The 10050-nt window shown below is 39.7% G+C and overlaps 4 protein-coding genes across 4 annotated transcripts; 2 read left to right on the top strand and 2 right to left on the bottom strand.

Annotated features, from left to right (window-relative positions):
• The first annotated feature begins 116 nt into the window (after positions 1-116).
• Positions 117-2079, top strand: LOC113216421 (uncharacterized). Its single transcript, XM_026436173.2, has 3 exons — positions 117-340; positions 1347-1476; positions 1550-2079. The coding sequence occupies exons 1-3, from the start codon at positions 196-198 to the stop codon at positions 2055-2057; spliced, it is 783 nt and encodes a 260-aa protein (XP_026291958.1). The 5' UTR covers positions 117-195; the 3' UTR covers positions 2058-2079.
• On the bottom strand, positions 2075-3498 carry LOC113204480 (biogenesis of lysosome-related organelles complex 1 subunit 2). The gene is made up of 4 exons (XM_026419651.2): positions 3187-3498; positions 2832-2962; positions 2648-2759; positions 2075-2555 (listed from the first exon to the last, which is right to left on the bottom strand). Exons 1-4 carry the CDS (start codon positions 3233-3235, stop codon positions 2419-2421), a joined length of 429 nt encoding a protein of 142 aa, XP_026275436.1. The 5' UTR covers positions 3236-3498; the 3' UTR covers positions 2075-2418.
• A 135-nt stretch (positions 3499-3633) lies between these two features.
• LOC113204478 (adenosine 5'-monophosphoramidase HINT3-like) lies at positions 3634-4989 on the top strand. Its single transcript, XM_026419648.2, has one exon. It carries the CDS (start codon positions 3639-3641, stop codon positions 4236-4238), a length of 600 nt encoding a protein of 199 aa, XP_026275433.2. The 5' UTR covers positions 3634-3638; the 3' UTR covers positions 4239-4989.
• Positions 4454-10022, bottom strand: LOC113204475 (coiled-coil domain-containing protein 6). The gene is made up of 8 exons (XM_026419646.2): positions 9592-10022; positions 8987-9136; positions 8666-8898; positions 8420-8577; positions 8149-8284; positions 7915-8042; positions 7576-7811; positions 4454-7487 (listed from the first exon to the last, which is right to left on the bottom strand). Exons 1-8 carry the CDS (start codon positions 9805-9807, stop codon positions 7161-7163), a joined length of 1584 nt encoding a protein of 527 aa, XP_026275431.1. The 5' UTR covers positions 9808-10022; the 3' UTR covers positions 4454-7160.
• Between the last annotated feature and the right edge of the window lie 28 nt (positions 10023-10050).

Below are 10050 nucleotides of genomic sequence, written 5' to 3'. Positions count from 1 at the left end.
GTACTGGTTGATAGGGTAGGGCCTAAAACAAAAATATACAAATGTAAAATAATTAATTATGTACCATCGTAAAAAATATAATATGAGTGGATTTAAGGGATCTGGAGGACGGAGGACCCACATCCCGAGCAAGGACGGTGGACCTTAGTTCAGTCTCCCGGAACCCTTCGCCACCAGCAGGCCTTTTGAGTTGCCATGCACGCCCTCGTGGTGCACCAGGTGCTCGTCGCCGTGGCCGTTGCCGCAGTGCCAGCTGTGTCCCCGGCGACCGGCGGCCAGGCCCAGTACTTCTACTCGCTGGACCCGCAAAGTGGAGCCTACAAGTACGGATACGACACCGGTAAGCTGTTGGGGGAAGCAAACTTTACGTCAAGTACAGGTCGCAAAAGGCGGAGACCTGCAACCCCCGCCGCAGGTGCCGCAGGTGTACTGCGTGGGCTTGCCTACTCTGTCTGCTGGGAGCTGTGTGTTGCTGTACAGGTGGCCATGCCCAATGGTTCTACTCTCGCGTTGACGCGAGGGAACGCCCTGCGCCAAACGACCTGATTGTCCTGCCCAACACTTGGGAGACCAGGTTGGGCCGCCGGCTCCACACAGCTGATTGGCGGGTTGGCCTACCCAGCGCGTCGCAGGCGCTATAGGCAGACCAGCCTAAGATCGCGATTTTCCTCACCCCCTCTAGCCCACAAACTCCTATACCGCCTGTGCTTCTTCAGTCGCGACCTTAGGCTGGTCTCACTATATCATCGTCGTGATTGGCGCATATAAGACTCCTGTACGGCTCACACCACACTCTGTGGGTGGTGACGAATTCAAAATACTTTCGCGTGTGATGGCACAGCGGGAAATAGTTCAGTGTTTCCGCCAGGTAACACCGCCTCGGGGAACCGCAAAGGGACAGGGCTGTGTCAAAGTGGCATCTCAGTGCGACACATTTGTCAAAATTTTGTCATCGTAATTGTATGAAATTTTGTCAGTCTGACATAATTTAGTCATCATGTTGTCTTCATTTTCTAGACAGTCAAGACGACTAAATGTTTGTGATAATTTGACTGTGGTGTAATTTTGTCGAATCCTTGTTTCTTGGGGGGAACATCGCCTAAGAAAATTTTATTTTTGATGCAAACGGCACACCCACATTATGCTCAGGTGCCGAGAATGTTCTTTGTGCGGCGCCCTTCATTCGAAGTAGGTAGGCAAGCCCGCTTAACTCACGTGTTGCGCATTTCTGCCGATCCCACTGAGTACCGAGATTTTCTCAGTCTACCTTTGTGCAATCTCCTCTCCTGTTATTCTTTCTTCTTAGTTTGCCAGTATATGATTTTATCTCTAATTTTTATGTTTAGGTTTGCTTCAACATCAATCATTCAGAGAGGAAACACGCACTGCAGATGGGGGAGTTCACGGAAGTTATGGCTATGTGGATTCAGGAGTTCTTCGTATAACAGAATACACCGCAGACAAATTAGGATACAGGTAAGAACCATGACATTGTAATGAAAATGTGAGGGAAAATGCACTGTGCAGACTCTGTTTTTTTTTTTTTCAGATGCCGAGAAACAATACGATATCTAGTAGAACCCAATAAAGGAGTCTTCGTGCCATCTCCAGGAACAAAAGTGCAGGCCACCAGAAAGAATCAAAATCCTAACCTTGTGCCAGAGAAAGGAATAAGCCAAATATCTTTAGCTAACGGACAGCCCACCCAAAAGAGCTGGGAAACAAACAGACACAGCCGTTTGTCTGACGTGGAGGAGAGTAGACAAGACTGGAGTCCTCATAGAACTGCCCAACCAGCCCGAGTACTGGGTAAAAAAGTGACAGGGCTTTACAAGGATTTCACCAGTGAACCTGCCGTTGGGGGAACAGCAGCAGTGACTCCATGGAATTATGCCCACAAGGCTGAACTAAGTGATGAAGAAATTTTTGGGTTAGAACATCAAGGAGATCAAAACCTACAGCAAGTCCAAAGGCGGGACAGTGGTGGATCTATTGGAGGAACACCAGTGTGGCCTATGACAGAAGATGGTATGAGGGTTGTGTGGCAGCCATTTTAAAAGAAAAACATGTAATAGACTGTGAAAAATATGCGGTTTATTTCACAATTTATCTAGGAAAATATACATTATAGAATTATTTATAATTTCTAGACATAAAATATGTTTTTCACATTTTACTTTAAGTTGAGAAATTCATTGATAAAAAAGAACCGAATAGAAAATAATGATTAACTATACAAAGTTCTTATTTTAGGAATGCCGACTGACTAGATGGGACATGTAAAAAATTATAATTATGTAATAATGTTGATTGATTTAAAAAGGAATATAAGAGGGAAAATATGTAGTGGCATAGAATAACAAACATGGTCTTACAAACTTCCAGGGAATGAAATGACAACTGTCACACCATCTGTTGTTATCGTTTCTCCAGGCTCTTAAATTTAGTCTCTAGACGCTTGCTGTAAGCATCTAATTTGTATGCAGCCTGTTCCAGTTTGTTAACACTGCTTTCTATCTGATCAATTTGATCCAAATAAGGCTGCAGACTCATATCTGCAAGAAGAGGAAAAGAAGTAATTTTCAATTAGATATTAGAACTTTGAGATGCATGTCAAGCAAATACAGTTGATAGAAAACTGACTCACATTTTTCATTTAGCTCTGTTATGGTACGTGATACATTTCCAGATATCTGTTTCATATCAGAATACTTGGCAATAGTTGCTTGATTCATAGATTCTAGGAGTCGGTAGTCCTCCTGAATTGTAAAAGAATAAAGTTAATAGATAAAAAAGAGAGTAGTTATGAGAGCACGAAGTTAAAAACTCACTTGAGTTGCAGTCAGTTCTCCAAATAAGTAATCAGCAGTTTTTTGGAACATAGTAGTAGCGAGGCGACTGAGGTTTGGGTCATGTGGATCAAGAGCTTCAAAACTACTTGTACTGGTTGATAGGGTAGGGCCTAAAACAAAAATATACAAATGTAAAATAATTAATTATGTACCATCGTAAAAAATATAATATGAGTGGATTTAGAGTAGTGAAGACGAGTGAAGATGCACACACACAAAAAGGAAACAGCAGCAGCTGAGAGAGATGCTAGATAGTCATAACTACTTCTCTTGAAGCTTCACCATTTTACAACAACCTATACTAATGACCAATGAGACGTCAAATTAAGGTTACCTTTTTTCGGCGAGTCAGTTACTCCTTCAGGCTCAGCCTCGTCAGCCATGGTGGCAATTGTGTAGGCTCAAAACGAAACAATGGATTTGAATGACAATAAATACAAGTCTCAATGAACTGGAAGATGTAGAATTGACACAAATTTGTTGTCAACACTCAGGGAGTTCTTGTGCTGGTTATGGTTATATATTTTTTTATTTTGTCTGCTACGATGCTCAGCTGTTCCAGAACCGTCTGCTACTCATTCTGGCCACCACTCTGAACTGGGAAATAGTATTTGTTCCGTCGGATAGAAGCTGAAAACCATGCAAAATCGTCTGAAAAAGATACAACAAACAACAAATGATTTGTTTCCTTCATTGTTTCATTCACAGCATTCGAGCCAATGGTCCTTCAAAGCAGAGTGTTATGTAGTGCCGTTTGTGAACCTTATGGATCCTAATTCGCGTGAAATGCAATATGAACTTGAACGCTCCACTGACGACATGAAGTGGTGTGTGGTGTTGACAATACTTTGCGCGAACGTTTTGAGGCTGCAAAACGTCGTTTTCCGGGGAGGCCACTGCGTGACCTGCCCGCATCCTCACAGTTTTCCCGTTCCAAGACGTCGCCTGTCCGTCTCTACCCATACCATGGCAGGGAAGTCCCTCAACAGCTGCGTCTTCTGTCAGATTTGCGGAGATAACCCTAGTGGCACCGAACTGCTGTACTCGTCCGACGAGCTGGTCGTGTTCAAAGATATCAAACCAGCCGCCAAGCACCATTATCTAGTGGTCTCCAGAGAGCACATCCCGGATGCCAGAGCTATGTCGAGCGCCCACAAGCCCCTGCTAGAGAAGATGTTGGCAGCAGCTGACCAGGTGCTCAGGGAGCAGGGTGGCGACCCGGCTGATGTCCGGCTGGGCTTCCACTGGCCGCCGTTCCACTCGGTCTCGCACCTTCACCTTCATGTTATTTCTCCCACTGCTGACATGGGGCTCATTGCCAGGATGATCTTCAAACAGAACTCATGGTGGTTTGTCTCACCAGAATATGTCATGTCGAGGTTGTGAACATGAGTCAACTATTTGTAAGACTGTACTAAAGTGAACTTTGAGCTTCAGGTGTAATATGCAGAGTAAGGAGATATTGTGATGTGTAATTTGTTGTCCTTACCCTGTAACTTACAAAATACAGGATAGAATCAGCCCTACAGTAAAACATTACAAGATTAAATTTTAAGATTAAAAAAGAAGTAAACTTGTGCAATGAAATTAAAAAATGTATATACTAGAAATTCCATAGTTTATTGAATTACGACTGAGAATTATCAATTAGGTAGCAAGTCCAATAATGTGCAGAATTAATAATAAGAAACACTGCATGACTCCTGCAGTATCAGTACTCACAACCGAATTAGTAATTTGAAAATAAGTTTAACTGGATTGTTTCAACAACTCAGAGGAAAAGAAGAGTATTATAATAAAAGAGCTTTTCAAGTTATATAATAAAAACAGGAAGTAGTAAATAGCTGCTGATGTCAAAATGCAATCACAATCTAACGGAAGACACAAGTAAAAATAGAAGAAGTGATTGTAGTACCTTTGATGATCATTTCTAACCACGAATCGGCTTGGCAGCAAAATTTGAACATAATAATTTCATCTCAGAAGTCAGCATTCTGATGTGAATCACCAACAACACTGGGTAATTGCTGCGTATCCCATAGCAATATGCATTAAGCTGTACATACAAAGTTCAGCAAAAAAGTTTTGTAAGGAACTGAAGTTAAACTATTTATATATTAAAGTTCCCAAATTTTTATGATCATTTTTTTTTCCTTTTCAACCACAAGAGGTCCTACAATCCTACAAACACAAATATGTTGCAAAAATGCTTGCAAATGACACATGATTGATTTGACAACTAATTCTCAGATTAGTAGATAAACTGTTGTTCTTTCAAAAACACAGTGAGACTTCTTACTACAACCCTTATTGCAAGTACAACCAACATTTATGCAGTATGTACAGCTTCTACCATACATCCTGAAGAAAAACTAATACTAGGGAATCTTGATGTATGCACTGAATGAGGCTATGTGTCTTTTGACAAAATGTAACCCTCCCCACAGTAAATACATGAAAAACATAATGTGATTCTGATTTTAAATAGTAACAGTCAGAATATTTCATTTTTCATGAGATACGCTGTGAGAAAGCACCCACACCACATTTCAGTCATTATCATACAGCCCTAGATGAGATACCAAACAAAACAGTCAAGAACTCAAGTACTGAAACATGGTTCAAATATTCTGAATATCGCTGAATATTCGTGATGAATAAAAAGTATTGGCAAACAACACAGTAAACATTAATTGTTGTTTTCAACACATGCACTCAAACAGAAATCAAAACAAAATAACTTTCACATACCACATACACGAGGGCTTCAATAATAATGAGAAATGCCCTCTGAGATATAAGAACAGCACTTAGAGATCCCAAAATACAACATATACAGATAATAAGAATTATACTCTTAAATTGAAAAATACAAATTTCACCTTCAGTTAGAAGAAAAGTAATAAGGCAAGTCACAGACTTTAAGAGAAACATAACACAGATGCGTTAGAACTCTCAACACCACTTCTAGTCATAGCTGGTTTTAATTTAGAGGAGGTTGTGCATGGCAGTCTTGCAAAACAGACTACAAGGAAAGTTCACTGGGTGCCTGTAAGAAATGTGCCGTATATAGTTTTCCAATAATGACGTTTTTGTCAATATTAGATGTTACCATTTGCTAAATTAGTAGCAATCTTCTTTGGTAAATACACAACTGAAACTTTATGTGCCAGGTATGTTTGTCTATGAACTTAAGTTGCATCACTTTAATCAACATCTCTACAAAATTAGATATCTTAACACATATTTCAAACTTCAATTTCCCCAAAGATGAGAACACAGAAAAGGCCTTTGGGGGACTAGGGAAGTTGTTTCTACACCTTTCTGAATGTCTGGGTTCAATAGCACAATTACTTGGATTGACGGGAGAATACCATCCAGGGGTATTCAAACTAGAAATCAAGGAGTATAAGAAACCAAATCAGGTCTAGACTGAAATACAATTTGGCACACATTGCACGCAAAAAATTCCAACAAATTGCTAAGCAACACCATTGTCCAATGAAGATGTGGCACACTCATATTACACAAAATACAAATTAGACAATTACAATTAAACAAATATCAAACCAAACAAATTTGTCCCACAACTCCAGATTTAGAATCATCAGCTGACAGTGATGTTAGGCTGCTTATTTACACAATAATGGGAAATCAGTGGGGATATCAACTATGACAGCATGTCGACTGCAGCTGAAGCTATTGAAATTATCCTTGTTTGATAACATTTGCAAGTATGTGAAAGAAAAGACAAATTTCTTTCCTGACTATTAAAGAAGCACAACTGCTATGCAGATTACTTCATTTTATCTTGAGAGTATCATCAGTCTAACGATAAGTTTGTGTAATGCACACAAAAGAAATATTGGTGTATGTTAAACCACACATAAATTGTATGTGCTGACCAGTGAAGGAAAAACCAAACAAAGACCTAGAATTGAAATAACACTTACTTTGGCTTGGCCACAAATAGGAGAATTTAACCTTGTAAGATAAAACAAATACCTATATTCATTTTTATTTTAGATAATAACAATTTACAATTGGGCAGAATGAATATACATTGTTTTGAATTACAAGTGAAAACTTCTTAACCCTGTTAGAACTGAAGTTCAAAACATCAGAATAAAGATTTGGTGCAGAGCACATATATATTGACTCAAAATTTTAACACAGATTTAGAAACACTGTAATAACAGAATTTGAAATCAAATACTACTTCAAATGAACAGTTTGTCAAACTGATTGTAACATCACAGAATATAGGATGATCTAAAAAGACCAAAAACTAGTTGCTGACTCATACCTCTAACTCCTTCCAATGTCCATTGGGGCAGGTGATAGAGATGCAGATGATGCTGAGGCAGGGGACATAGGAGGAGCAGGTGACATCGACATAGATGATGGGGACATGGCAGGAGCTGGTGACATGGCTGAGGCAGGAGACATTGCCGGTGCAGGAGAAATTGCTGGAGCTGGAGAAGTTGCAGGAGCAAATGCCAACGGAGCTGTTGGGTTGTGACCCGCAATAGATGGGGCCCCTCCAACTACACTGAGCAGCGAGCCGGCACCAGATGGAATCGCTGGTTTGATGAACCTTTCTGATGTGCGCTGGCACACTCGACCTATCATACCCTGGAGGATGAATAAATGACTCAGCAAAAGTAAAATTGACATGCACATACAACTGCATTATGACTGTTGAAAGTTAGAAGTTACTTACAGGACTCACAGCAAGTGGAGGTGCGGGTGGGGATGATGAACGGGGCAAGAAGCCCCCCACCATGCTGTCTCTGCAGGGCAATGGGGCAAGCGGAATGGGTGTGACAGGCACAATGCCAGGTACATGGGGATATGTTGGCTGACCACATGCATAGCAGCGGCCAAGTCCTGTTCCACAAGCAGGGCCCATGGGACCTGAGAAGCTGTCCCTTGAATTTGAGCCAACTAATGTCATTCCTAAAATGTTTAAAAGCAGAAAAAAATATTATAACTTTAATTGTCATGTCATAATCAAACAATAATTTTTATTAAATCATGAAGTGTAGAAAAACAATTTTACCTGGACTAAGTGGACGAGAAGAGCTAGGGGATGGGTTGTAAGGAATGGGACTGGACAATGTTCGAGATCGGATGTTCCCACCAGAAACAGCCATCTCATTATAATAGCGCTCCTCTTCCATTTCCAAGCTACAAATCAAAAAGTAATTATTTTTTCACAAAACATTTAGAAATAGGTAGATATTACAATGAATTCAAGGAATTCAACGGTTTGCATGATTTGACTGATATTAACCTGCTCTCAGATTCCGACAAATGGCGGCAAAGTGCCTCTCTACGCTCAACTTCTAGTTGGAGCTTCCTTTGAAGCCTCAAATTTTCCTCTCGAATATGACGCTCTTCATTTACATAATGCTGCATTTTTTCAGTGTCTGAAATAGTAGTAAGGGAAAATATAAAGTCTAAACTCTAGAACATTTAGGAGGATAGCACTGTTTTTCTATCAAAAATTTGAGCTAAAACTAACAATTGAAAAGATTGTTCAACTTAAGTAAGCAGATACTTACGTTCCTTTTCAGCAAATGATAATTGCCGGCGTAGCTTATCCACTTCACTGCGTAAAGTCTGAATATGTATACTCAGGTTAGCTGCAGTATCTCCATTATTTATTTCCCTTGGAGAAGTGGGGTCTGACACAGGTTGATCCAACTTAATTTGCAATGATCTTAGGGAGAAATACAAGTACTAATGAGAAAATTGCTTAACAGAGAAAATATTACATCCATGAAAATGTTGAAGAAAAGTTATCCAACCTTTTTTCAGCCTCAAGTTTATCCATTCGTTTCCAGAGTCTGTTGACAAGAAGTTCTTGTTCTTGTTCTAAGGTATTCTCTAGTTCAACTTTTTCTCTGCGTAGCTGCTCCAGGTTACTCTGCTTAGCTAATGTTTCAGCTTCCAGTTTCTCTATTTTCCGCATCAATTTGTTTACTAGACATTCTTGCTCTTGTTCCAGTGTCTGCTCTAGTTTGCACTTCTCTTGACGAAGCTGTTTCAAAATAAAAACATTGCTGTATGAAAAGTACACAAATAAATAATTTCAAATACAAACCCAGGGTAAAATTAATTATGCTGACCTGATTTAATTTTCTGGAAAGATCATTTGTCAAACATTCTTCTTCTTGTTCATAATTGAGGGCCAATGTTTCCTTTTCTTTTTTCAGAGCTTGGATTTTTTTCATCAGTGTGTTGCTTATGAACTCTTCTTCCTGCTCAGCCTTGGCTTGCTGTAGGAAGAAAATCATGGCAAGTTTTAAAAAAACATGAATATTGAGTGATAAAATAATTTTAAAAAACATTAGAGATGCTAAAGAAAACAATTGGAGACAATTCTTGTAAGTGATAATCCATGATCCTCTAGCTTGGTTAAAGTGCACTGTCATCAGTGTAAATAAAAACTTCACAGGAAGGCTAGGCATATCATATTATTTAAAGAAGTACAACAACAACAGAAAACTGAGGCACCATTATATTGCACGGGTTGAAAGTGCACCAGTTAAGCAAAATTGTGAGCAAATCTTAGAAGTGTTTCTAACCTTCCTTCAAGATGATACAGCTGATTATAAGACTGAATGACTTCCAAGTAGAGGTATTAAGAAAAATTTGATTTCACCAAATAAAAAATTTGCAACTATATTTGCTTATTGAATTTGGAAAAGGCGAAAGAATGGCAAAAACTTACAATAATGACTGATGCCTGACGAAGCCCCTTGTTCTCTTCTTGCAAAGCCTTCACCCTCAATTTGTAAGTTTCCAGCTCAACTTTCAGAACTCGATTTTGCTGTGACAAAGATTCTATTCTTTTCTGAAGTTGTTCACGCGTTACTGGACACGGAGGCATCATTATAGGGCCTCCATCAATTGAACTTGAGTCACTCTCACTGGCACTATCCGCCATGTTTCCCTTAAAAACGTGGGTGTACACAATACAGAACTAGTACAATACTCAACCAGCCACACTCTTTCGTTAAAACAATATCACTCAGTGTTGCCAAACATAGTACCGACAGGCTCAAATTCTGTAATTGACGCAATGCTGGGAAACAAAATAACAAAATAGAAGGAAACGAAGTTAGAATTGACGGGTCGTCTTGCTTGTCGGTCAACTCAACTCGTTTCGGAAGCAGGCTGCCTTCTCTTC

Source organism: Frankliniella occidentalis, unplaced genomic scaffold (genome assembly GCF_000697945.3).
Source record: "Frankliniella occidentalis isolate FOCC.00 unplaced genomic scaffold, Focc_3.1 Scaffold21, whole genome shotgun sequence".
NCBI classification, from domain to species: Eukaryota; Metazoa; Arthropoda; class Insecta; order Thysanoptera; family Thripidae; genus Frankliniella; species Frankliniella occidentalis.
Note: the sequence above shows the minus strand (reverse complement) of the source record. Positions and strands in the feature narration are given on the sequence as shown.

Coding starts and splice junctions, on each gene's coding strand:
- LOC113204478 (XM_026419648.2), top strand. CDS start 3,639: ATGCAATATGAACTTGAACGCTCCACTGACGACATGAAGTGGTGTGTG.
- LOC113216421 (XM_026436173.2), top strand. CDS start 196: ATGCACGCCCTCGTGGTGCACCAGGTGCTCGTCGCCGTGGCCGTTGCC. Junction 341..1,346: donor CAAGTACGGATACGACACCG/GTAAGCTGTTGG, acceptor TTTTATGTTTAG/GTTTGCTTCAACATCAATCA. Junction 1,477..1,549: donor GCAGACAAATTAGGATACAG/GTAAGAACCATG, acceptor TTTTTTTTTCAG/ATGCCGAGAAACAATACGAT.
- LOC113204475 (XM_026419646.2), bottom strand. CDS start 9,807: ATGGCGGATAGTGCCAGTGAGAGTGACTCAAGTTCAATTGATGGAGGC. Junction 8,578..8,665: donor AAACTTGAGGCTGAAAAAAG/GTTGGATAACTT, acceptor TTTCTCCCTAAG/ATCATTGCAAATTAAGTTGG. Junction 7,488..7,575: donor CTCCACTTGCTGTGAGTCCT/GTAAGTAACTTC, acceptor TTCATCCTCCAG/GGTATGATAGGTCGAGTGTG.
- LOC113204480 (XM_026419651.2), bottom strand. CDS start 3,235: ATGGCTGACGAGGCTGAGCCTGAAGGAGTAACTGACTCGCCGAAAAAA. Junction 2,963..3,186: donor AACTGACTCGCCGAAAAAAG/GTAACCTTAATT, acceptor TTTTTGTTTTAG/GCCCTACCCTATCAACCAGT. Junction 2,760..2,831: donor GAGAACTGACTGCAACTCAA/GTGAGTTTTTAA, acceptor TTTACAATTCAG/GAGGACTACCGACTCCTAGA.